Source organism: Dermochelys coriacea, chromosome 7, assembly GCF_009764565.3.
Source record: "Dermochelys coriacea isolate rDerCor1 chromosome 7, rDerCor1.pri.v4, whole genome shotgun sequence".
In the NCBI taxonomy this organism is placed as follows: domain Eukaryota; kingdom Metazoa; phylum Chordata; order Testudines; family Dermochelyidae; genus Dermochelys; species Dermochelys coriacea.
In genome coordinates this window covers 37,490,313-37,517,664 of record NC_050074.1, presented here as the reverse complement: position 1 = coordinate 37,517,664, position 27,352 = coordinate 37,490,313, and the positions used below count along the sequence as shown (strand labels likewise).

The following is a 27,352-nucleotide window of genomic DNA, read 5'->3' as shown; positions in this document are numbered from 1 at the left end:
TGTACTGGTGCGAAGGGTTTTGCACTCCCCTAATATTGAGAAGGTTGGATAACGAAGTTAATGTGCGGGGGAGACAGGGTTTACAAATAATATTTTTAATTGCCTGTGCCTAGGGGAGGATTTAGACCCAGAGCCTCACTAGGAATTAGGCACCTAAATCCCTCTGAGGACCTGGGCCTTAGTGCTGGGGAAAGGTGGCAGGTTGCCCCTCTGCCTGCGTGGGAAAAACTGAGCCTCAACCCACCGCAGGGCCCACCCCACTCCGCAGATTTACTGCGCCTGCGCCTTCAAGCGGGCCGCAGGGGAGGTGAGCGCTTCATTGCGCATGCTCCACAGAGAACCACACGCTACACTTGCGCGAAGACAGCTCGGGCAAGCGCCAAAGTATGAGCACGGGGTGCAAAGCCGGAAGTGTCGCTGCGGCGCGATCCAGCGAGCGGCTGGGACTCGGCTGGAGGGGAAGTTCCGTTTCCGGTTTGGCTCACCTTCCGTTCCGTAGCCAACTTCCGGCTTCTGCCGCCTCCTCAATCTTCTTCCGGGGCATTGGCGGGTTGCGTTGACTGCTGACCTCCGCCCTGCTCCGCCGAGGCTGCACTTCCTGTTGTCCGCGCGTGGGAAGCGGCCGGAGAAGAAGGTGCCACTTGCGGGGCCCGTGAGGCAGCGGGGATCATGGTGAGTGATAGGCTGCGTCAGCGCCGCGCGCCCTGCTGGGACCTCTCCCCCGCACCCTAGGGATCCCCACGCCCCCCTCTCCACACAGGCCGCCCCGCTTCCCCGGTTGTGTTGTGCCGGGACCCGCGCGCCCACGTTCCTCTCAGCTGCGTCTGGGGCCATGGCGTTCGCACAGTGACAAGCTCCGGCTCGCAAGGGGGCTGCTGCTGTGATTTGTGTTGTGATACCCTGGGCCCCAGACCCTTGTGCTAGGCGCTGTACAAACGTTCTTCCTCGGCAGCGTGGAGTTCGTATAGGCTCTGTGCATTCTTTCACAGTCCCACTGTGTTCATGGCATGCCCTTTGCCAGTAGCTCCCAGGACCCATGCGTGGCCCTCCTTGGAAATCCAGTTTGTTCACCCTCTCCTTGAAGCAGCATCGCATTATTTCCCTGTTCTCCTTTGTCTGTCTGGCCATCTGTTCTTTGGTCTTATACTTAGATTATAACATCTTTTGGAGATGGACTGTGTTTTCTGAGTTTGTACAGGGCACTGAGGTCCTGGTCCATCCTAGGTGCAATAATAATATACATAAGATTTAAGGCCTGGGATGGGGGATCGGGAAGGTGTTGGTCTGAGATTTTGAACAAAGCTGGGCACTTTGTTCCTATTTTTATTATTTGCAAGCGTTTACTAGTGCTAGTCATTTTTGTGCTAGACTGAGGCTGAACTTTTAAGTATTAGTTAGCCTGTTAATCTGTTTCTCTCTCTCTCTCTCTCTCTCTCTCTCTCTCTCTCTTTTTTTTTTTAAGGCTCGAAATGCAGAAAAGGCTATGTAAGTACAGCTGTGAACTTGGTTATGTTGATTGTCATTCATAGTGACTGTCACGGTGCACTGTCTATTGATATTTGTTGCCTATCACCTTGGTAACTGAACACTTAGATGCGTTATTTAGCTATTAAGCTCTGTCCGCATGTACAGCGGTTCCAGCTCGTGCTTACAATCTAAATGAAGTACTTATTTTTATTTCAAAGTAGTAGTGTGTGTATATATATGCAAATGCATCTTTCATATATGTATTTTGATGCATGAACAGGACTGATGATCTGCTCCATGCTTGAAAGGCATTGGTATTCTATCCACACTGACTTAAATTCAAGGAACCCTGGTTAATACACAGTAATATTCCATTTTAAACATACCTGTAAAGTATAATTTGTGGTGATACTCAAAGTATCAGGTCTCTTGTAATGCTTCCCCTCTACTTAATCAGTTGTTTTTTATGGCAATTACGGACATTACCAGATGAAAAATCATAAACCAGTGTTGCTGTTTAGCCTCTGGATTCTAGAAGTGTTACTAAAGTTAGATGTCAGATGCAGGTGTGGTAGCACTTTTAGTGGTCCTTACTGGAACAGCTGTGTTGTCTTTTTGGCTGGGCGGAGGTGAACACACAAGATTAATATTGAGCATTCAGGAGGTGAATGGTTTGAAGTATCTGCTTGCATTATCATGGCACTCGTGCCTCTTTTCTGTCAAATTGTCTTCAGCATTGTGAATGTGAATTGATTACAGAATTGCAAACCCCCATTGGAGATGTGTGCTAATTTAGATGCTAATATATTATGAATCAATGTGGTATGTCAGTTTGATGAGCAGCACCCTTTATTCTTTGCATGGCCTGTTAGTGTTGCACAAAGTACTTTGTCCTGTGAGAGTTTCTTAGCTCATTGCAAAGCGTGGAAAGTGTTTTTTGTTCTTGGGTTTTTAATTTACAGGAAACTAACATAGGAGTAAAAAGAAAAGGAGTACTTGTGGCACCTTAGAGACTAACAAATTTATTAGAGCATAAGCTTTCGTGAGCTACAGCTCACTTCATCGGATGCATTTGGTGGAAAAAAACAGAGGGGAGATTGATATACACACACAGAGAACATGAAACAATGGGTTTATCGTACATGGTGTTTCTCCCCCCCATCCCACCCCCCCCACTGTTCCTCTGGTGTTCTTGTTGGCTGCTGGGGTTGGCCTGCCTTGCTTGTCGCCGTGGGGGGTTTTCCTCCTTTCCCCCCCCCCCGCTGCTGGTGATGGCTTGTCTTGGGTGATCACTCTCCTTACAGTGTGTATGATAAACCCATTGTTTCATGTTCTCTGTGTGTGTGTGTGTGTGTGTGTGTGTGTGTGTGTGTGTATATATAAATCTCTCCTCTGTTTTTTCCACCAAATGCATCCGATGAAGTGAGCTGTAGCTCACGAAAGCTTATGCTCTAATACATTTGTTAGTCTCTAAGGTGCCACAAGTACTCCTTTTCTTTTTGCGAATACAGACTAACACGGCTGCTACTCTGAAAACTGTGAGGAGAGTGATCACTTGTGATGGGCCATTGCCGGCAGCAGGGGGGGAAGAAGAGGGGGGCCTTTCATGGTGGCGGGCGGGGTGGGCTGGTTCCAGCAGTTGATGGGAGTGTCGGGGGAGCAGTGGGGGGTGGGGTGGAGGGGAGAGGTGCCATGGGGAAATGGTTTTGCTTTGTGTGGTGACTCGTCCATTCCCAGTCTCTGTTCGGGCCTGGGTTGATTGTATCCAGTTTGCAGGTTGGTTCCGGTTCGGCGGTCTCTCGTTGGGGTCTGTTTTTGAGGCTTTTTTGTTGGGGGGTTGCCACTCTTGGGTCTGTGGTCGGGTGGCCGGAGGGATTGGGGTGTTCTCCAACTGGTTTTTGAATGTTGTAGTTCTTGGCGTCTTGTTTGTGTCCATTCATTCTTTTGCGTGGAGACTGTCCGGTTTGGCCGGTGTGCATGGCGGGGGGGGCATTGCTGGCACGTGGTGGCGCGTATCACATTGGTGGATGCGCGGGTGGGCGGGCCTCTGGTGGTGTGGCTGGTGTGGTTGGGCCCTATGGTGGTATCCCCTGGGTGGATGTGTGGGCGGAATTGGCGGCGGGCTTTGTTGCGGGGGTGGGTTCCTGGGTTGGTGGTTCTGTTGTGTGGTGTGTGGTTGCTGGTGGGTGTTTGCTTCAGATTGGGGGGCTGTCTGTGGGCGGGGGCTGGCCTGTCTCCCGGGATCTGTGGGAGTGGTGGGTCGTCCTTCAGGGTGGGTTGTGGATCCTTGGTGATGCGTTGGGGAGGTTTTGGTTGGGGGCTGGGGGTGGTGGCTGGTGGCGTTCTGTTGTCTTCTTTGTTGGGCCTGTCCTGTGGTGGGTGGCTTCTGGGTGCTCTTCTGGCTCTGTCGGTCTGTTTCTTCGCTTCAGCAGGTGGGGGTTGTGGTTGTGGGAGTGCATGGTGGAGATCTTGTGGGTGTTTGTCTCTGTCTGGGGGGTTGGAGCAGGTGCGGTTGTATTGTGGAGCTTGGCTGTGGACAATGGATCGAGTGGTGATATACACCAGCAGCAGGGGGGGATGGCTTATCTTAAGTGATCACTCTCCTTACAGTGTGTATGATAAACCCATTGTTTCATGTTCTCTGTGTGTGTATATCAATCTCTCCTCTGTTTTTTCCACCAAATGCATCCGATGAAGTGAGCTGTAGCTCACGAAAGCTTATGCTCTAATAAATTTGTTAGTCTCTAAGGTGCCACAAGTACTCCTTTTCTTTTTGCGAATACAGACTAACACGGCTGCTACTCTGAAACCTAATATAGGAGTAGTCTGAAGTTACACTGCCATGCAACCAAGGCTTGGTTCAGTTCCTCGCTGCCACAATGGGAGGACTGCAGCATTATCATATTTATGCCCCGTACCCTTAGGAGCTGTTTCTTCTGTCTCAAGCAACCATGTCCTCTTTAGCTCACTAGAGGAGAACCAATCTGAAGTAACCTGCAGTCATCTTGGCTAGAGTCGGGTGCTATAACTTTGGTTATGGGGGACAATGGAGGGATGGGTTTTTGAAGAATCCCATGGTAGTGGTGGTGGGAGAGATACTTAAAGAAATTTTTAGACATACCTTGTTTGTTTTTAAAAATAGGTATGTATATTAATCAGCCACAGAACGTAAGGGACTCTACCTGAGCTGTTGAGAAATATTATTTAAATGTTTCTTTAAAATGAACAAGCTTGATGCCCTTGTCTCCCTGCTTCCCCAGCAGGCTGTTGGTACTTCTAATACTAACACCAAATTCATGGCTGGGTGACTGCACTGGTGGCTTCTTCAATGTTAGAATGTTCTTAATGGAAACAGTAGTTATCATCATTTTCTTTTTTGAAAGCCTATATATAGTATAGGTGTATCCATGCAGAACTTAACCAGTTAAGTCCTTTGAAAAGCTTGGTTTAGAAAATCACTGCTGTTAGAATGAAGAGGTTTTAAAAGTAAACTAATTTCCTTTCTTCCTTTCAGGACAGCCTTGGCGAGATTTCGCCAAGCTCAGCTTGAGGAAGGAAAAGTTAAGGTAGGCTGGAGAAAAATAGGTCTTCTATGTTGGTTTTTAAATGAATCACCAAGAAATTAGTCCTCACCTATCAGCACATAATGCAAAGCCACATGCAGTGCTGCTTCAACAACTGTGAGCAGAAGGAATGTGACACATGTAATTGCTGCACAAGGGCTAACAGGAAAGCTGCAGGAAAGGGGCTTAAATTGGGAGAAGCTCTGGAAAGCAGTATGGCAACAAAACCCACAAGTAACTGTTATTGCTGGGGAAGGGCTGAAAAACTGTTCTGGAGAGGCATACAGTGGGCCATGCCTAAATCAACTTGTAATACTGTAGGTAGTCTATATGGCCAAAGCCAAGTTGGCATTTCACAGTAGAAGCAATATACCTTGATATTGGAAGAATAACAAAGAGATACAAGCAAGGTCATGCAGAAGGCAATTCTAAAAATATAAATGTAGTGATAGAGATTTCCTTCTGCTAACTGAGTGTACATTCATTGTCATTGGTTTTGATCATTGGCTTTGTTTGGCTTCTTTCCCAGCTAGCTCAGGAGAGCTAGAAAAGCACTTTTATAATCTTTTTCACTTCCCTAGCATTGTACTACCAAAGTAGTGACCCCTAAGCATTCCACTTCCAGGGCTATTCCAAACTCCGGGCTTGCACATGACACAGCATACTGTGCCATTATTCAGCCATGTGGTGTCTCCTATCACATCTATGCTTAAATTTAACCATGCACGCTAGGAGAAACTTTTAACCCTTAAATCAAGTTAGATTGGCACATGACTTGAAAAATAGTTGGTAGTAGCTTTGTGTAAAATACGGGTCAAAAGGTTGGATTCTGAAACTAAAAAAGGACCCATTATCTTAGACCCTGACTCTCCACAGGTGAAGCCATGCATTGACTCCACTGGAGCTCTGTGTGAGTGCAGGAGTCTACTTTCTTCAGGTGAATTGCAAGATCAGGTCAATGGAAGGATTTGGATCAATGTTTATTTCTCAAAATTGGGAAAAGTTTCTTGTTTGGAGTAAGTTTCCTCCCCCCCCCCCCCCCCGAAGGGGAAACACAACCTATTAAAGGGCTTTGTTCTGAGTTATAATTTTGCATCTTTTCCCCGAGAACTGACACACTTATAAACTCCTAGGAGGACAAGATAGAGCAGTGGCTCTCAAACTGTGAGTCGTGACCCAATTTTAATGGGGTCGCCAGGGCTGTCTTAGACTTGCTGGGGCCCAGGGCCAAAGCCCAAGCCTGAGGGCATCAGCCCTGGGTCTTGGGGCTAAGGTTACAGGTCCCCAGCAGGGCTGAAGCACTTGGGCTTCGGCTTTGGCCCCCTGGCCTAGGGCAGTAGGGCTTTGACTTTGGCCCCCATCACCGGGTCTTGTAGTAATTTTTGTTGTCAGAGGGTTGCGGTGCAATGAAGTTTGAAAACCCCTGATATAGAGTAATGCAATAGGAAACAGTGGCTATTGCAGATAAAACTTTGAACAGGTGGCTTTTCAGGAGTTTCCCAGAGGAAGGGATGATGTGTTTTGGGGGTTGGGGGGGACACACTAATTGGAAGGCTGTTCCAAACATAAGGAGAGACATAAATTATGTGAAAGTAAGGCCTGGAAGGAGTGTAAGAAGTGGGAGTAAGAGGAGCTGTATGGGCAAATATGTAAGTAGGGAGACTTGAAGGTGAGGAATACTATGAACGTATGTATGGAATAACAGAAGTTAATGGAAGGATGCAAACAAAGGTGGTGAAGTGGCTAGTGGCAGGAAAGGAAAATGATTTTTGTAGATGCTTTTTGAATGAACTGGAAGGGTGAGAGGCCATGGAGTTGGAAGCTGTCGTTGTTAATGCAGAAAACTAGAGCATGGACTGGAATATTAGCAGCAGCAATAGAAAGGAAGGGATAAACTTTATAGATGTAGAGAAGCAATGGAATGGACTAAATGTGAGCAGAGGAGTCAAAAGTGATGCTACGCTTGAGTCACACTTACTGGAGCATTGCTGGTGATGAAGAATGGAGAGAATAGGGTTTGAATGGAAAGATGACAGGCTCTATTTGTACATGCTGGGCTTGAATTGGTGGCTGTGTTCAGTGGTTAAATAGAATGTATTTCATCAGGACTGTTATGTTAAATCTTTAAAGATGGGATGGGAACACAGGAAACTCAAGTAAGGAAGCATGAGTGGCTGATTTGCCTGGGACTAATCCAGGAACAACTGGGCCATGTTACACTCGGAGCATGAAATATCAATTGCTTTGGGAACATGTCAAGCTTCAATATTAAGTAGTTTGAAGCTTTACAATGTGCATGTCTTTCTCCCAAACAGGAGCGAAGACCTTTTCTTGCATCAGAATGTAATGAATTGCCTAAAGCTGAGAAATGGAGACGTCAGGTATGCATCGCGTATCTAGGCAGTGAACATCAGGCTTTTCTAATTCTGTAGAGGATGGACTGATAAATAATCAAATTATGGGAATATGCACAATTTTAGCAAAGTATTTATACAGTTAAAAATAATGAGATAATTGTACTGAACACTAAACTAAATCTAATATCTTTTTGCTGCTAGAATTGTTCTCCTTAGCTTGTGTGTAAACAGTTAAATTAAGGATTGACTGAGGTCTGAGCTAAAATAGAGTGTCATATTTTAACCATAATAACCAGAAAGTTAAAGGATATACTGCAGGTTCTTGTTAGCACAAAGGTGCAAATGCCTGTAAAAAAGGAGTCATGGATGATGCGTTTCCTAGTATGGATAGTTCTTTAGTTCGTCAGTCATTATAAATAGTGTTAGTCCCCAAATTAAACTTTTAGTAACATCTTATTTCAAATATGAGTTCTCTTAAGCATGTAGAATGGTTTAACAGTTGAAACTACCTTGACTTCTGACTCATCAAGAAAAACTAATTTCTGCGTAATTGTTTTTATTTAAATAGATTATTGGAGAAATTTCCAAGAAAGTGGCACAGATTCAAAATGGTGAGCATCTTTTAATTGCAGTTGACTTGTGTGAAACTTTGGTACCAATGTCAGTTAACTCTCTGCTACAATTTACCTGGCTATAAAATCATATTGGCTGCTGTTTTTAAGTTGTGAATCAGTTTCAAAATAGCACTGCTGAACAGTGGTCCTGGTGACTATTTTAATGCTCAATATCTGACACTAGAGCTAGAAGGAACTCCACCTCTTCAGTGGGGCATAGCAATTGTTTCTAACAATAATGGGTTTGATGTTAAAACTGCATCAGTCTGTTTGTTTGCCATCTTACCTCCTTCCTTCACATCAATTCTGGCCTGCTTTTAGTGGATGCTTTTAAGGCTATCTATGGTTAGACCTCATTTTTAAAGTGTTGTGTTGTTTTGCTTAACTCTTACACTTTTTTTTCAATATTTGTTGGTAAATATTTACCTTTAAAAATTCACAAATTAAAAATCTTTATTGCCACAGAGATTTTCTGCACTAGGAAACCTGAGAAGCTATATCAAATGCTGTAATGAACAGTTCTTGTTTCTGCTTTCATGAGGAGCTACAATAGCCCAATTAAATAGGGGAGAAAAGTCCAATATTTTATTCACCTAACTGTGCTGTTGAAGCTTGTCTTAAGGTTTCATGAATTTAGTTTTGTGAAACGGTTGACATCTAAGTGTCAGTATTCAGCTACAAATATTGAAGAAAATTAAGTTAAATGACACCCAGGCATTATACATTTCATGACATGCCAGGACTAAAAATGGATAGGCCAGTGCTTTTAGGAATAATGTACTCTAAGTACTGGTTATGGACCAGTGAGCAGTCACTTTTCATCCCCATTTGAGATATTGCTTCCTGGCAGAGTGGATGAAAATGAGTTTCCTATAGGAGGGTCAGTACCTAGTCCAACTCCTTCTCCCCAAGGAGGGGCAACCTGCTCAAGTTAAGTCTTTCGAGCCCCCAAACTGCTCGTTATGAGGGAAAACCTCTGGTTAAAGCAAGAAAAGTGCTGGGCCTCCAACAAGAGTTTGGAGAGTATTCCCCATAGGGGAACAGAGAAAAATGAAAAGGAGTACCGGTGGCACCTTAGAGACTAACAAATTTATTGGAGCATAAGCTTTCGTGAGCTACAGCTCACTTCATCGGATGTCTTTCCGAAGTGGTTAGTATACAGTGCCTGTAAGAACTTCTTAATTTTTTTTATTTTGAAGCTGGTTTAGGTGAATTCAGAATTCGAGACTTGAATGATGAAATTAACAAACTTCTAAGAGAGAAGGGGCACTGGGAGGTCCGGATAAAAGAGCTGGGAGGTCCTGATTATGCAGTAAGTATAAAACAACTGTGTTGGCAAATAGCATCTCTGCAGTTAACTGTGAATGGCTAGCAAAGTGAAAGCCCATCAACCCAAGACTAGAAACTTTAATCTACTGAATATTGGATGACTGGCATTTCATAGTGTATACAACAGAGATGTATTAAACACGTTTGGTTATTTTTTTCCTAGTGGCTGGTATTTCAATGATTAACAAATCTTGTTCAACCTCTAAACATGCTGAATGGCATGTTAGATCAAATAGTGATGTCCTATCTTTCTCTCCCCCTGCAGGTTCTGAAAATGACTATTTGATGACTTTCTTTCAGCCTTAGGGTCTTGTTAAGATTAGGCTATTAGTACTTTTTGTTCAGAATCCGAAGAGACGCACAAACTCTACCTGCCACTTTCTGTGGCTCCACTGTCCTGTATTACATGTCAGTCTGTGTGTAAAGGTGTTCAGCAGAGAGTAAATCCCCTGACTGATAATGAAATATTTGACTTTTGACATACAGGTCTCTGACATAAAACCTCTCATGATGAAAAAGCAAAATGTAATTTGTAGGGCTGTCAATTAATCGCAGTTAACTCATGCTATTAAAAAAAATTAATCGCAATTTAGTCTCACTGTTTAACAATAGAATACCAATTGAAATTTATTAAATATTTTGGATGTTTTTGTACATTTTTAAATATATTTCAATTACAACACAATAAAAAATGGACAGTGCTCACTCTATATTTTTGATTACAAATATTTATACGGTAAAAAACAAAAGAAATAGTATTTTTCAATTCACCTCATACAAGTACTGTAGTGCATTCTCTTTATTGTGAAAGTGAAACTTACAAATGTAGGGTTGTTTTTTTTTGTTACATAACTGAACTCAAAAACGAAACGATGTAAAACTTTACAGCCTACAAGGCCACTCAGTCCTACTTCTTGTTCAGCCAATCACTAAGAGACACAAGTTCGTTTACATTTCCAGGAGATAATGCTGCCCATTTCTTATTTACAATGTCACCAGAAAGTAGAACAGGCATTCACATGGCACTTTTGTAGCTGGCATTGCAAGGTATTTACGTGCCAGATATGCTAAATATTCATATGCTCGTTCATGCTTCGGCCACCATTCCAGAGGACATGCTTCTATGCTGCTGATACTCATTTTAAAAAAAAAGTGTTAATTAAATTAGTGACTGAACTCCTTGGGGGAGAATTGTATGTCTCCTGCTCTGTTTTACCCATATTCTGCCACATATTTCATGTTATAGCAGACTCTGATGATGATCCAGCATACATTGCTTGTTTTAAGAACACTTTCACAGCAGATTTGACAAACACAAAGAAGATACCGATGTGAGATTTCTAAAGATAGCTAGAGCACTCAAACCAAGGTTTAAGAATCTGAAGTGCCTTCCAAAATCTGAGAGGGTCAAGGTGTGGAACATGCTTCCAAAAGTCTTAGAAGACCAACACTGATGCAGAAACTACAGAACCTGACCCATCAAAAAAGGAAATCAACCTTCTGCAGGTGGCATCTGATTGAAATGATGAAAATGAACATGCATCAGTCTGCAGTGCTTTGGATCATTATTGAGCAGAACCGTCATCAGCATGGATGCATATCCTCTGGATTGGTGGTTGAAGTATGAGGGGACAAACGAATCTTTAGTGCATCTGTCACTAAATGTCTTGCAATGCCGGCTACAACAGTGCCATGTGAACACCTGTTCTCACTTTCAGGTGACATTGTAAATCAGAAGCGGGCAGCATTATCTCCTGCAAAAGTAAAGAAATTTGTTGTCTGAGCAAGTGGCTGAACAAGAAATAGGACTGAGTGGACTTGTAGGCTCTAAAATTTTACCTTGATTTGTTTTTAAATGCAATTATTTTTTTGTACCTAATTCTATGTTTGTAAGTTCAACTTTCATGATAAAGAGATTGTATTACAATACTTATATTAGGTTAATTAAAAAAAATTTTGTTTTACAGTGCAAATATTTGTAATCAAAAATAAATATAAAGGGAGCACTGTACACTTTGTATTGTGTTGTAATTGAAATCAGTATATTTGGAAATGTAGAAAACATCCAAAAATATTAACATAAATTATATTCTATTATTGTTTAACAGTGCAGTTAATCACAATTAATTTTTTTTAATCGCTTGAGAGTCCTAGTAATTTGTGCTGATTTATCAGGCCCTTCTATTAAAAGTTGGACTGGTAAGAATCACATAGGGATCAGAGATTATAAACTTCTGTGTATGGCATTTTAATCCCCTCTTGTCCGTCTGCTGTAAATTCCAGCATGTGAGGTGACAAGGTGGGTCTGCCATGGGTCAGAGTACTCCATGCTTTGCACAGTCCTTCTAACTGCTTGGCACTCAGTAAAAGAGAGGACATTTTCTCTTTTGAAAAATAAAAAGATTGTCTGAGTGGGCTGCTACTCCTGAATCATCTAACATAGCTAGAGAATAGTTTTTTAGCCTAGTAAGCCAGAGCATGGGTACTGCTAATTAACATGGGTAAAGAAAAATGACCGTGGACAGGAGCAATGATTTTTATGTACTTTTATTTTTAAAGAGAGTTGGTCCTAAAATGCTAGATCATGAAGGCAAGGAAGTTCCAGGAAACAGGGGTTACAAATATTTTGGAGCTGCTAAAGATTTACCGGGTGTCAGAGAGCTCTTTGAAAAGGAACGTAAGTAACTTTAGCTGCTTTTCAGAATTATTTGTTGTTTCTGTATTGATGGGTGACTATCACAGATATGAAGTTTCCCCTGCTTCAGAATTGTGACTTTTTCAGCCAGGATAACATCAGCGTAATTTCTCTAGCATCTCTCCTGTCATACAAAATGTGTCATCTCGAACGTAGGGTGAATCCTAGGGAAGGAGGTGGGGAAAAGAATCTCTTTGCATACATATTAGGCTAGCGATCAGTCTAGTCCAGGGGTGGGCAAACTTTTTGGTCCAAGGGCCAGATCGGGGTTGCAAAACAGTATGGAGGACTGGGTAGGGAAGGCTGTGCCTCTGCAAACAGCCTGGCCCCTACCCTCTCCCACTTCCCACCCTCTGACTGCCCCCCTCAAAACCCCCGACCCATCCAATCCTCCCTGCTCCTTTTCCCCTGACTGCCCTCCCCCCACCCGAACCTCTGCCCCATCCTCCTGCGCACCCCCCCCTTTCCATGCCGCTCAGAGCAGCAGGACAGGCTAACTGGAAAGCCTGGGGGGTGGGCGGGCACAAGCTGCGCTACCCGCATGGCAGCATGGTTGTGGGGGAGAGGGGACAGTGGGGGAGGGGCTGGGGGCTAGCATCCTGGGCCAGAAGCTCAAGGGCCAGGCTGGACGGTCCCGTGGGCTGGATGTGGCCTGCGAGCTGTAGTTTGCCCACCTCTGCTCTAGTCAAACATTTACCATAGTATAACTTAAGTCATCCATTAAAAGCTCTTTCCTTGACTGAGAAGAAACCCATTTATTTACATACCTATTCTTTCACAGCCATGATTATCTTGATTGGAATTAGATAAAATTGTTTTTCTGCACTCCCAAAGCGCAAATATTTTATATTCATTCAGTGACTGTTTCAAACAAGGGCAGGATGATAAAAGGGGAAATTGTGTGTCTTCTCTTCCCTTCCTTATTTTACGTTCATGCTTCAACTCCTGTATCTAGTATGAAGTAGGGACCACACTACTTTTCTAAGATGGGATGGCATGCCTGTAAGCTCATAGTTTTAACCAAAGGTTAGTTTTATTTGATGCTGTCCTGTTAAAATGACTCTACCTATGTTCAGCTCTCCACTCCAGGTTTCATATTGACTAAATCTTCATGAAAAGTTGCTTCTTGTATTCACGATAATGCTTAAGAATGTGAACTAATTTTGTAGTAAAAGGAAAAGGTAAATAACCTATGGAAAATTTTTTCTTTATTTGTATGAGTTGGATTTAATCTAGCTTGTGAACTAGGTAAGCCATTGATCAGTAACAGTATAGCAGTCTATATATAGTTTCTGATTAACAGCCTATCTAATCTTCTATCTCAGTCATTTATTTTTTTTAAGAGGCAGGTGATCAATGGATATATCTGTAATGTGTGTCTAGTGGACCTATTGACCCTTTGGCTGGTCTTAGCCAATATTCTGCATAAATATTGCATAATTTGGTCAAGAGGCACTTGGGCCAAATGGAACCATTTTACACTTTTTTCCTCAGGAAGCCTTGCTCCAGAATCCCCCTGGGTATGTCTACGCTGCAATAAAACACCCACAGCCGGCCTGTCTCAGCTGACTTGGGCTCGCAGCGTTCAAGCTGCAGAACTATAGTGTAGAAGTTTGAGCTTGGGCTGGAGCACGGGCTCTGGGATCCTCTCCCATGCAGGGTCCCAGAGCCTGCTCTCCAGCCCCAGCCTGAGCCTCTACACTGCAATTGTATAGCCCCACAGCCTGAGCCTGTGCATCTAAGTCAGCTGACATGGGCCAGCTGCAGTTTCATTGCAGTGTAGACATAGCCACAGAGGACCATGTGGGATTTCCCTATCCACTTTTAGATATTGTCATCCATGACTGAAGTAGGGTTTGTAGAACTCAAACTGCTTTCTAGGAGCACTGGTTGGCAGCATGAAGCTGGCATCAACTACAAGAAAATTGCCAGAAAGTGCTAGCTGATGGGAATGTGAAGGGTTAGGATGATAGTCAGATCTGCCTTGTTAGACACATGGTACAGGGTTGATGTGATCCATGAGGACAGGACCAGCCCTCATGGATTGGTGGAATCTCACTTTTTTTTTTTCCGGTCGTTGAGAGTGTGATGGTCTCTTGTTCCTTCAGCTCTCCCTCCTCCAAGGAAGACTCGAGCTGAGCTTATGAAGGCTATTGATGCGGAGTATTATGGCTACAGGGACGAAGATGATGGTGTCTTGGAGCCATTGGAACAGGAACATGAAAAGAAAGGTATGTGAAATCAAAAAGTCCTATATAAACTGGGTGCAGCTTCATTTAAGGCTGTTTCTGGTGTCCCCAGCTTGTTACATGTAACCATCTCCAAGTTGCATGTTACTTAGCGCAGAAGGGTTGGTTGGGTTTTTTTTTTTTTTTTTGGCCTTTACTTTTTAAAATGGTGCTTCACTGCCTTTTCTTCAGTGGTTTGTAGATCTTCGCTGTACATAGTCTACCTACAGTGAATAAGCAGTACTCCCACCTTTGATAGTTTTTTAACTTGGTGTACTGTAAAGCTCTTTGATTGGAATATTTTTGTTGTCCCATTTCACTACTATGCTTCCATTTAAAATAAAAGGGTAGGCATGTTCCTGTCACACTTTCTGGCTGTCTTACTGAAATTTCAGTGTAAAACTTTATTCAGAAACCTTTGACTTAGTTATATAAAAATCAAACTCAGGAAAACTAGCATATTTTCATTTAAAGAGGGGATGCAATCTCTCTCATTCCTCCATCTTCTTCCAAACAAAAGTATACAGCTGCAAGGACTAATTTTTTTTGGAAGCCAGCTGGTTTACACCTTTCCACTGGAGCCAGTGGATGCTGGAGAGTCTGGATAGCTAGATACTATACCAGGCACTGCCACTAACACAGGCTTTGGGCACGTTAGCCTCTCTGTACCTGTGTTCCCTCTCTGTAAAATGAAGATACCAGTTTCCCTGCTTTTGTGTAGAACTTTAAGGTCCACTGGAAAAGGGCTATACTAGCCCTGATTGCTAGTATTACTATGGTGGGGTATACATGAATTCAGTAGAACATCTTACAAAAAAAAAGTCCATTGGAATGTAACCTAAACTTAGCATTTAAAAATGTGCATTGGTAAGAGTGGTTTAAGTTATTGATCCTAAATGGCTTGCTGTATAAAGGAGTAGAAACCATGTGTGTGATTGACCATCTGACTCCAGTTAGCTTAAGCATATGCTAAACTTATGTCTGTAATCACAAGGATACAGGGGAAACTAATCATTGTAATTCTTATATTATGGAAGGAATGAGCCTAAAGCAAATTAGATGCCACAGAGGAAATAGCTGAGCTGCTGTAATTGATTACAAGGGGAAGCTCTATAAATAGTTATGAAATACTGCCTTTCACCTGGTTTTTCTTCCATAGATTCATAGATTCATAGATACTAAGGTCAGAAGGGACCACTCTGATCATCTAGTCCGACCTCCTGCACAGCGCAGGCCACAGAATGTCACCCACCCACTCCTATGAAAAACCTCACCAATGTCTGAGCTATTGAAGTCCTCAAATCATGGTTCAAAACTTCGAGGGAGCAGAGAAGCCTCCCTCCAGTCAACCATGCCCCATGCTACAAAGGAAGGCAAAAAAACCTCCAGGGCCTCTCCAATCTGCCCTGGAGGAAAACTCCCTCCCGACCCCAAACATGGCAATCAGCCAAACCCTGAGCACATGGGCAAGATTCACCAGCCAGATACCCAGGAAAGAGTTTTCTATAGTAAATCAGATCCCATCCATCTAATATCCCATCTCAGGGGGTTTGGCCTATTTACCCTGAATATTTAAAGATCAATTACTTACCAAAATCCCATTATCCCATCATACCATCTCCTCCATAAACTTATCGAGTAGAATCTTAAAACCAGATAGATCTTTTGCCCCCACTGCTTCCCTTGGAAGGTTATTCCAAAACTTCACTCCTCTGATGGTTAAAAACCTTCGTCTGATTTCAAGTCTAAACTTGCTGGTGGCCAGTTTATACCCATTTGTTCTTGTGTCCACATTGGTGCTGAGCTTAAATAATTCCTCTCCCTCTCCTATATTTATCCCTCTGATATATTTATAGAGAGCAATCATATCTCCCCTCAACCTTCTTTTAGTTAGGCTAAACAAGCCCAGCTCCTTAAGTCTTCTTTCATAAGACAAGTTTTCCATTCCTCGGATCATCCTAGTAGCTCTGTACCTGCTCCAGTTTGAATTCATCCTTTTTAAACATGGGAGACCAGAACTGCACACAGTATTCTAGGTGAGGTCTCACCAGTGCCTTGTATAACGGTACTAAAACCTCCTTATCCCTACTGGAAATGCCTCTCCTGATGCATCCCAAAACCGCATTAGCTTTTTTCACAGCCATATCACATTGGCAGCTCATAGTCATCCTATGATCAACCAATACTCCAAGGTCCTTCTCCTCTTCCGTTACTTCTAATTGATGCGTCCCCAACTTATAACTAAAATTCTTGTTATTAATCCCTAAATGTATAACCTTACACTTCTCACTATTAAATTTCATCCTATTACTATTACTCCAGTTTACAAGGTCATCCAGATCCTCCTGTATAATATCCCGATCCTTCTCCGAATTGGTAATACCTCCCAGCTATGTATCATCTGCAAACTTTATTAGCACACTCCCACTTTTTGTGCCAAGGTCAGTAACAAAAAGATTAAATAAGATTGGTCCCAAAACCGATCCCTGAGGAACTCCACTGGTAACCTCCCTCCAACCTGACAGTTCGCCTTTCAGTAGGAGCCGTTGCAGTCTCCCCTTCAACCAATTCCTTATCCACCTTCTGATGTTCATATTGATCCCCATCTTCTCCAATTTAACTAATAATTCCCCATGTGGCACGGTATCAAATGCCTTACTGAAATCTAGGTAAATTAGATCCACTGCATTTCCTTTATCTAAAAAATCTGTTACTTTTTCAAAAAAGGAGATTAGATTGGTTTGGCACGATCTACCTTTTGTAAAACCATGTTGTATTTTATCCCATTTACCATTGACTTCAATGTCCTTAACTAATTTCTCCTTCAAAATTTTTTCCAGGACCTTGCATACTACAGATGTCAAACTAACTGGCCTGTAGTTACCCGGATCACTTTTTTTTCCTTTCTTAAAAATAGGAACTATATTAGCAATTCTCCAATCATTCGGTACTATTCCTGAGTTTACAGATTCATTAAAAATTCTTGCTAATGGGCTTGCAATTTCAGGTGCCAATTCCTTTAATATTCTTGGATGAAGATTATCTGGGCCCCCCGATTTAGTCCCATTAAGCTGTTTCAGTTTCGTTTCTACCTCTGATATGGTAATATCTACCTCTATATCCTCCTTCCCATTTGTCATGCTACCATTATCCCCAAGATCCTCTTTAGCCTTATTAAAGACTGAGGCAAAGTATTTGTTTAGATATTGGGCCATGCCTGGATTGTCTTTAACCTCCGCTCCATCCTCAGTGTTAAGCGGCCCCACTTCTTCCTTCTTAGTTTTCTTCTTATTTATATGGCTATAGAACCTTTTACTATTGGTTTTAATTCCCTTTGCAAGGTCCAACTCTACTCGACTTTTAGCCTCTCTCACTTTATCCCTACATCTTCTGACCTCAATTAGGTAGCTTTCCTTGCTGATCCCTCCCATCTTCCACTCCCTGTATGCTTTCTGCTTCTTCATAATCACCTCTCTAAGATGCTTGGTCTACAACTCCTTCCTATGAATTTTTTCCCCTTTCTTGGGATACAGGCTTCCGATAGCTTCTGCAGTTTTGATTTAAAGTAATCCCAGGCCTCCTCTACCTTTAGATCCATAAGTTCTTCAGTCCAATCCACTTCCCTAACTAATTTCCTTAATTTTTGAAAGTCAGCCCTTTTGAAATCAAAAACCCTAGTTGCAGATTTATTTTTGTTAATCCTTCCATTTAGTTTGAACTGAATTAGCTCATGATCACTTGAGCCAAGATTGTCCCCTACAACCATTTCTTCTATGAGGTCCTCGCTACTCACCAAAATTAAATCTAAAATGGCATCCCCTCTAGTCGGTTCAGCAACTACTTGAAGGAATCTATCAGCTATCGCATCTAGGAAAATCTGAGCCCTATTATTATTACTAGCACTGGTCCTCCAGTCTATATCTGGGAAGTTAAAGTCTCCCATGATCACGCAGTTTCCATTAGTATTTATTTGATTAAAGACATTAAAAAGGGCTCTATCCATATCCAAATTAGATCCCGGAGGTCTATAGCACACCCCAAGCACTATCGTAGGAGAGGCTTTACTAGTTTTCTTCCCCAATGTAATTTTTGCCCAGACGGACTCTGTCTTATCCATTGCATCGCTTCTTATTTCTTTACATTCTAACTCATCGTTGATATACAATGCTACCCCACCCCCTTTACCTTTGTTTCTGTCTTTCCTAAACAGCACATACCCTTCAATACCTGTAGTCCAGTCATGACTACTATTCCACCATGTTTCTGTTATCCCTATAATATCTGGTTTCACTTCCTGCACCAGTAGCTCTAGTTCCTCCATTTTGTTACCTAGACTTCCCACTATGACCTCAATATTTATGGGGAAAACATTAGGTTGAATTGAGTTAGCTCATCTGCATAGCCAGTAAAAGTCTCAGGTTATACCTTCTTGAAATGAATATCTGTGTCGTTCTAGTTGTAGACTTGATATTATTCCATTGACTTCGTCCCTTTCTGGTTTACTTCGGTCTCTTTTGAATACATAGAGACAAACCTGTATTATATACTTCAGCTGAGTCAAATGATGTCAGAGCCACAGGTTATGCACTCAACCTTTTTTCAAGTCCCTTATAACAGCCTTTTCTTTCATGGCTTCTCCCCCTCATTTCTAACTGCAGGCTTGTTTTTCCTGCAGAGCTGTTCTTTATGGATAGCTACTCTGTGACCTGATCTTACCATAAATGCTAATCCAGGCTGTGTACTCATCAATTTGCATCTGTTTTGCTGCAGCTAGAAGGCGCAAACATTGTTGTAACATGTTTGAGCAGGCCCCATGTGTTGCACAGTACACAGCACCTGAATTGAGCTGCAAAGCCAGGTCCCCTTTCACTACCTGCAGTTTCAGTAGCACAGGAATGCTGAAAGCTGTGCAGTAGGGAGAGGTATATAGGAAACCATGTTAAAAGAGAGCCTTTAAAGACTGCAGGCTGCTGCCTAGTTTCCTAGTTAGTACAGGATTTAATGCTAGTGCCTCAAATCAGGGTCTTGCTGCAAACCTAGGGTTGGAGCATAATTTGGCTTCCTCCTGGATAGAACGTGCAGGGACAGAAGTAGGTAAGAATAGATCAAGCTGATCTAAGGGAGAGGATGATGATCCAGCAATGGTTGGAGTGCTGAGAGTAGGAGGGTGCTTGGTGCACAAGGAGGGTGGGTAAAGGCAGCAGTAATGGTGTGGGACTGTGCTGCTGTTGACTGTGGGATAGAAGCATTTGGCAGGAATGGGATTGGATCCTTTGTGGAAAGAATAGTGGGAGAGCACAGTGGAAGGAGTGGATATGAGAGTAGCAGGGATATGAGAGTAGCAACAGTTTGAGTGTTGTGGGATGGAGCCTAAAGTGGGTGGAAGGTAGCAAAAGGTGGGAACAGGAAGGGGCTGGGAGCTCAAATTCACAGGAAGGAGTGAAGCATTAGAGTGAAAATAAGATCTGAGCATATATAGGGGCTGGTGCAAATATTAAAAACGTCTAGCGTTTTATCTTGGCATCGTTCGTTACAGACAGGAGGGGTAGTATACTGGATTCACGTGACTGCCTAAGAAACTTTCTCCCCAAATGACACTGTGCCATCTGTAATAAATGGAGATGCTCAAGCCCCTTGGTTTGAACGTGGGAAAGCAGGGAATGTAATTGGTTTGTGTAAGGTGGAATTTGTTGGACTCTGGAGCATGCTGTAAGGAGTATGTTTTCTCTAGCTTCTTTTGATTGGGTGGGGGTTCAGGGTTATGGGGTCTCATGAAGAAGGTTGTTTTTTTGGTGGGCAATTCATTGGAGTTTGGGAAAATAATATTTTGCATTTTTAACCTGTGTGTGTGTGTGTGTGTGTGTATTTCAAAAGCTTGTGTAAGCTCCTAGAATTGTTGGGATGGGTGCTTCAGATATATTGGGAGGGAAAAAAATATATGAAGGACTGCCCCAAAGTTGTAGCACATGACATTTTTAAGATGTTTTTAATAGAAAAATAAAGGTCACCAGTTATGTGAGACATCATCCAGGCTCTTTTATGGTCTGCTCATGTGAGATAGAGAATTAAAAGGTTAAACACTACTTGAACTTTCCTAATTAGCAGTAGCTTTCTTTTTCACCACTTATGCTATCACGTAGCAGCACAGCTATATGATTGTGGTCAGATTTTTCTCCTGTAGTTTTGTTTCTTTACATGAGTAAAGAGGGGCTAGTAATTTCCCAGTTGCTGTCAAAGATGAAAAATTGCTGCTTTCTGGGTATTGTAACTCTAACTGCATGATAAGAAAGCTATTAGCAAATCTCTGTGGGCTTTTTAGAGACATTGCTGTCTTCTTTGCTAGGAGACTGACTAACCTTGAATGGTTGAGATGGGCTGTCATTGCATACGTTGGTAGTCCTTGCAGGATATTTGCAGGCTCATTTGAGATAGATGTGGACCCTAACGTGAAAGCTGCAATATCAGGTAAAGGCATAAAGAAAAGAGGAGTGGAGCAATGTTCACACTACTTATAACTTGAAGTAGCACAGCTACTGTTATAGTTAAGGATGTATTAGCATTTGCAGTACCCCAGGTATAGTAGCCCAACAGTGGTTATCCACAACATAAGGTCTCTACAACCAAGTCCAGTTACCTTAAATAAAAGTACATTTCATTTGGCATGGATTATAAAATGGAGAAAATAAAAATGAGTCAAGCAGAACATGGTTTAACCATGTAGTAATTACTCGAGAAATTTTGTATTTGACAGTCTTATGGTACGTTAACTACCATCAAGCAGCCTGTTTTCGTGTGCCTGCTTGCACTACAAATGTAGCTGTGGTATGGAATCCATTTAGAACAGTGTTCCCTGGATCTGATTACAACACACTTATAGTGTGGAGTTTGGGCCATTAACCATGTTCTGTAACGAGTCTAACAATTTGGTCGCGTCCAAGGTTTAGCCTGGTTACAGTGCAGTTCACACGGAGTGTGACTTTGTCTCCCTCTGGTAGATAACGACCTTTCCTTGTTTTGGGTCTTCCTCCGCCTTTGAACTAATGGACCTAGTCCTAGTAGAAGCTCATGGTTTTTAGATGGAGGTCCCAGGTTCAATCCCTTTGGATCTAACCAGGAGCATTGTTACAAGTGCATGATAAAAGTTTGTATATAAGAACTCAGAAGAATTAGCATCAGCTCTAGAACTGACTTTTTTTGTCTGACATTGCTTTTAAACCTAGTTATGTAGTATCACCACTTTATTTTTCTAACCAGTCATAGCAGAAGCAGTGGAAAAATGGAAAGTAGAGAGAGAGGCACGACTTGCAGGAGGTGACAAGGAGGAGGAAGAGGAGGAAATAAACATCTATGCCGTCGATGATGAGGTACCACAGTGAATAAGAGACTGAAGTCTTGATAGCAATTAATGTTAGGCTGGATAACATGAGTATCCTTTAGATGTCTTCAGCATTAATAACTTGGAAACAGAGTGGCTGCTTTGTTCTGAGAAGAATTTTGCTACCCTCTGTACTCTTTGCATGAGTAGGGCTATACCAAATTCATGGTCCATTTCGGTCAATTTCACTGTCATACGACTTTTAAAATCCATAATTTTCATGATTTCAACTACTTAAATCTGAAATTTCACTGTGTTGTAATTGTAGAGATCCTGACCCAAAAAGGATTGGGGGTGGAGGGGTGTCACAAGGTTATTGTAGGCGGGTTGTGGTACTACTACCCTTACTTTTGCACTGCTGCTGGCGGTGGCACAGCCTTCAGAGCTGGGCAGCTGGAGAGCCACTGCCAGCAGCAGCGCAGAAGTAAGGGTGGCATGGTATTGTATTGCCACCCTTAATTCTGCTCTTGTTTCCTGCAAAGCTGGGCCCTCAGTCAGCAGCTGCCACTCTCCAGCCATCTAGTTCTGAAAGCAGTGCAGAAATAAGAGTGGCATGGTATGATATTGCCACCCTTACTTCTGCATTGCTGCTGGCGGGGCGCTGCCTTCAGAGCTGGGCACCTGGCCAACAGCTGCCATTCTCCGGATGCCTAGCTCTGAAGGCAGTGAAGAAGTAAGGGTGGCAATACCGCAACCTGCCTAAAATAACCTTATGATCCCCCTGCAACTCCCTTTTGGGTCAGGACCCCCAATTTGAGATATGCTGGTCTCCCCTGTGAAATCTGTATAGTACAGAGTAAAAGCACACACAAGTTCATGGTCTGTGGTGTGTTTTTCATGGCTGTGAATTTGGTAGGGCCCTATGCATGAGTGTTTATGGTTGATACAAATTAACACTAAAATGGGGCTTTCGATTCTAATGCATGCTTAGAGTGTGACCAAAGTCAGTAGGTTGGGAAGGCTTTTTCCTGTGGTTGGAATGAAAACCAAGTAAGAAGACTAATTTTGAGTTTTTATTTGTGGGGGATATTGACATAGATGGCATTTGAGACTCTGAATCTCTCAAAAGGTTTTACTTATCAGTACAGATACAACGGTGTACAATATGTAGAATATTTAGTGTCTGTAGTTGAACTTAACTTGTTTTGTGTACAATAGAACTTCACTTATTCACACTTTGATGTACTACAAAACCATCCTCCAGCTTTGCTCTTCTGTGAAACACAGATTAGCAAGGTTCTGCAAGTGTTAACGAGCAGGGGTACTCCTGTGACATCACGCTTCCTGCAGGGCAATGGGGAGAGTGCATGTCACTCCTAACCCTATCCCACACTCACTGAGACCTTGAGATAGGGCTACTTCTGCCTCCTATTCCTGAGAGGTCAGCAGCATTGCAGAAGCATGTTCTTATCGCTTGCATGCAGCTCTGCTGGGCCTGTCATAAGAACTAGTCTAGCTGACAGTTTACCTTGCTGTTCCCCCACCACCTTGCTTTACCTATATCTATATCTATGCTATCTCCCGTGGCTACATTGAGCCCAGCTGTGCGGAGTGAGGAGGGGGTGGTGACGGCTCTTGAGCAACCACTCAACAGAAAAATGACATGGCTGTCTCTGTAAAGGCCCCGATCCCCTGCCTGAGTTAACTAGTTTCTCTGCACTGCCCCAGCTGAGAAATGTGGGAAAAGTTAAGAACATGGCCCCACATCCATACATCAGCAGCATAAGGTTGGCACCTGGTACATAGGAAAGTAAGCAACTCTATTTTAGGACTTTAAATAGCAGGGTCAGGGTGGTGTGATACTTCCCTATTGCTACGCGGAGTGCAGTGTCTCCTACAATGGTCATGCCCCCAGCACTTTGTAGTTCGCAAGCTTCAATAATTTGCCTTGGAATTCCCTCCATTACTGCAGATCAGTGAGGTTTAGCTATAGTAACCTGTTGATGGAAACTGCAAAATAAGCTTGTTTAAACGTCTTTCCTTTTGTAGTCTGATGAGGAAAGCAGCAAAGAAAAAGAAGGCGAAGAAGGCCAGCAGAAATTTATTGCCCATGTTCCAGTGCCATCACAACAAGAGGTAAGAAATAATTGGGAGACAAGGGCAAATGGGACATTCGCAGGCTGTTACAATGCAGGACCTAATTAATGGCATGCATCCTATAGAAAGAGTTCCCTACTGGTTAAGGGGCACAGCTCTTGGGTTCTCTTTCTGAATATTGGCTCATTGTGGAAATCACTAAAGCTCTTCACCTCCATTTACCCATCTTTGAAATGGGGATGTTTACCTTCTAGGAGTGTTATGGGGCATAATGTTTGTAGTTTTGAACCTTTTCCTCTGAGAGTCTCAAACATTTTGTAAAGTAGTGTGCAAATAAGAATATATTTTATGATGGGTTACTCGAAAGATAGTCCTGGTTTGCTACCAATAATTTCCTAAGTTTTTGAGTTTGGAGTTTTAGCATCTGGCTTTTTTTCTTGTTATCTTTTAATGCCTCTATTTTTGATTGCTTTGTTTGTTTAGGGAATCAAGTGACCATTCTTAAAAATGGCCCTGGTTAGATGAGCCTGAATTCAGACATTCTTTTTCTGTTCACTTTTGAAATTGTTTTAGGGTACATACTTAGCTTAATTTGTCAATTTCTCTGAAACAACTCTTGAGACTTCTCACCCAGTTTGTTTACCTAGCACTAGATGTGCCTCTGCCTCACACAGATACCCTATAATGCTTGGCACCAGAGCTTCAGAGGAAAGAGAGGACAATGCTAATATATCTATATGAAACGGTTGATATGTAGTGTTAATTTATGCAAAAATGAGATGGCAAAATTATAGGAGAGAGAAATGCTGCAGTCTGAATAGCAGTACTGTTGATTTAGTGAGCACAGCCCCTGTGAGGAACAGTCAGAACAGGGTATCTGATGCTGAACTACTGTTCAATGATGTAGGCAGGGGGAATTATAGGGGGATTCCAGTTGTAAAGCAAAAAGTTGTCTCTTGGGTAAATATATGCAAGTGTTAATGGACCAGACCCTTTTCTATTGTATTTTCTAGTGTATTCTACTCATTGGAATATAATATGTTTCTAATGACTAAATCATCCATTCTTATTTTAATGTTTGCCTATTGCAGCCTAGAGCTACAGCTGAAAAGGAAGTTATTTTTAATCAAAATCAGTGTGGATATCATTTATAATGGTGTTCATCCTCTGACTGAATGAACTTTTTTAAATGTCATTTATTAGGTACAGTCTCATTCAGACAAATATGTAATAGTTTTTAATAGGAATAACATTTATTTTGCAGTGTACCTGTAAATAAGAATTATGTGGATTTCAAAAGGAATGAGGAGTGTATTTTAATTTATCTTGTGATGTTTGTATAGAAATGCCAGTTTTACATTAACTAAGCTTTGTACCTCCTATGATGTAAAGGTTCCTGAAAAAGGTATGATCAATAATAAAGCCTTATCCTAAAGATATAAATCAGTGTAGGTGCAATTCCACTTCTTATTTTGTACTCATTGTGGTCATATTTGACTTTCAGAGAGAACAATTAGAGAGGGGGGAAAAATAAATGACAACACTGATTGTACAAGTGGAATTGCACCTACTGATTTATATTCTTAGGACAAATGTAGAATTTATTGATCATTTTCTCCTTGGCAACCTTTTAAATAATGAAAAAATCCATATTTTTTACATGCAACTGGAATTTCTGCACAAAACTTTTGAAATACTAGAGCTTGGTTCAGACCAAAACCCAGGATCTGAACTTTCTCATGTGTTTGGAAGTTCAGATCCAGACTTCGTGGCTAAGTGCTATCTCTTTAAAAAAAAACTGCTATAGAGTTCAAGTGAGGATGTTTAATCCTGTAATTGTGTCAGAAACATAGTGGTGATTTTATTAAGACTGCAACATATGCAGGCTGTTTTTTTTATTTAAAAAACAGCAATAAACTAGTCTTGTTTTCCAGACTTTGAAATGAAGAGTAAACAATACAAATTAATTAACCTATTGTGGTATGGATTTAGCCTACTTTTAGAGTTGTCATGTTTGTGCCTCCAAATCTCATTACGAAGCCCTGTAATGAGAAGATGATTCACTTGACTTATTTTATCCAATCAGAGTTCTGAGCAGATCGTCATATTCAATATAATGGAAAATGAGTCAGTCCACAGAAGCTTTTTAAATACTAATGTGCAGTAGCAAAGCTATAAAGTCATCAGTTACTTCCATTCCAGTGATAGGCTTTGCTGACCGGCATTATTTTTTAGCTGAAGGTTGGGAGCAATATGAATACTATTACTGCTTCTGTCCTGTGTAGTACCGCTTTCTGATAAAAGGCCAACTTCTTCCAGCCTTCACAGACTGCTTTCTTTTCTGCCTGATCTAGAATCTCTGGGTTTTAGTGATTGAATTGAAGGTTGAATGATTTTGTTTTGTATTTGCAGATTGAGGAAGCTCTTGTCCGTAGAAAGAAGATGGAGCTTCTCCAGAAGTACGCCAGTGAAACTCTCATGGCACAAAGTGAAGACGCTAAAAGACTCCTAGGGTTGTAGTGTCTCACCGCTTAGTGGCATGATTTTTTTTTTTATTTTTTACAATCCATCCTGACAGCAGTTACTTTGATCCCCTAAATATAGACTCATCAGCAACTGTTAGTCTTTGCTAATGCTAAGAATAAAAGATGATCCTCCTGCGTATTTTCCTAAAACATTCCAGAGTTTTAGGTAGTCTACTCCATATAGGTTTGTCCTCTCATCTGTCTCCACCCTAAGGAATGTATTTGTTGTCCCTCAGTCTCAAAAAATGACCAACAAAAATAAGTTGGCCTCCTTCATGTTTTCAATACTTTTTTTTTTTTCCTAGCTTCCATTTATTTCCCCTACTTCCCTGTCTTCTCTTTTCTCTAGTGGTCACTTCCATAGCGACCATTCTTGAATAGAAAAGCAAACCAAAGAGTTTCCTTCTGAAGCCAGAGGAGATGCCCTAGGAGTTACATGGCTGGCAAATACTTTTCATTCTTCCACATTCTGACTGTTAATTCTGCCGTCCTATGGTGACCTCTAGATGCAGGTCTGCTAATTCTAAACTATTAGGATAGCCTGTAACCTGTTAGTCTGAGATGGAGTTTGAAGACAGTTTCCATGATTATTTCATAAATTTCAGAAAAATCACTCAAACTCTGAAGAAGTAACCTCTAAATTATCTGCCCAAGTGGTGCAGTTTTCTTGTAGTCTGTCTAAACCTCTTTTCCTGCTATGATTCATAACTGTTCCTGGATGGATTACTAGAGTGCTGGATATTTCAGCAATTATTGTAATTACTTTTTCACCTTTGCAATAAGTTACTCAGATCTTTTTAGTAAAGCATTTTATACAAATTAATTTTTTTCTATATTGTTTTCCATCTGACTCAAAATGATGTGTTTTCTCCTTACTATAACCAGAGAAGGGAAGTCATAAGATCCCTTTGTCACGGAGTTCCCAGGCGATGCTCTGGAACTGCTCCCTACGAAGCCAGTCGGGATTCTGGGGAAGTCTCCTTTCTGTGAGCAGACTGTCTTCAGGACACACAGCTCACACAACTTCCACCTTCCTGGGTCTGACCTCAGAGCGTTCAGCATCCTCTGCCCCTCTGTGCGCTTCCCACAGCGAGTCCGCCCAGGCAGGGCTCCTGGGGAAGCCGGAGGGTCCTGACCCCTGACTCCGCAATCAGACATGACT

At 42.1% G+C, this 27,352-nt stretch overlaps 1 protein-coding gene and 1 long non-coding RNA gene across 2 annotated transcripts; one reads left to right on the top strand and one right to left on the bottom strand.

Moving 5' to 3' along the window:
* The first annotated feature begins 321 nt into the window (after positions 1 to 321).
* On the top strand, positions 322 to 27,009 carry ISY1 (ISY1 splicing factor homolog). Its single transcript, XM_038411198.2, has 11 exons — positions 322 to 672; positions 1,463 to 1,485; positions 4,982 to 5,033; positions 7,346 to 7,411; positions 7,956 to 7,998; positions 9,201 to 9,313; positions 11,890 to 12,007; positions 14,134 to 14,256; positions 21,508 to 21,617; positions 23,618 to 23,704; positions 26,078 to 27,009. Exons 1-11 carry the CDS (start codon positions 670 to 672, stop codon positions 26,183 to 26,185), a joined length of 846 nt encoding a protein of 281 aa, XP_038267126.1. The 5' UTR covers positions 322 to 669; the 3' UTR covers positions 26,186 to 27,009.
* On the bottom strand, positions 12,564 to 18,858 carry LOC122461030. The gene is made up of 4 exons (XR_006282712.1): positions 18,847 to 18,858; positions 16,676 to 16,680; positions 15,092 to 15,096; positions 12,564 to 12,706 (listed from the first exon to the last, which is right to left on the bottom strand). It is a non-coding gene; the product is annotated as an uncharacterized LOC122461030 (long non-coding RNA).
* Positions 27,010 to 27,352: the final 343 nt, after the last annotated feature.

Coding starts and splice junctions, on each gene's coding strand:
- ISY1 (XM_038411198.2), top strand. Junction 7,999..9,200: donor AGTGGCACAGATTCAAAATG/GTGAGCATCTTT, acceptor TTTATTTTGAAG/CTGGTTTAGGTGAATTCAGA. Junction 9,314..11,889: donor TGGGAGGTCCTGATTATGCA/GTAAGTATAAAA, acceptor TTATTTTTAAAG/AGAGTTGGTCCTAAAATGCT.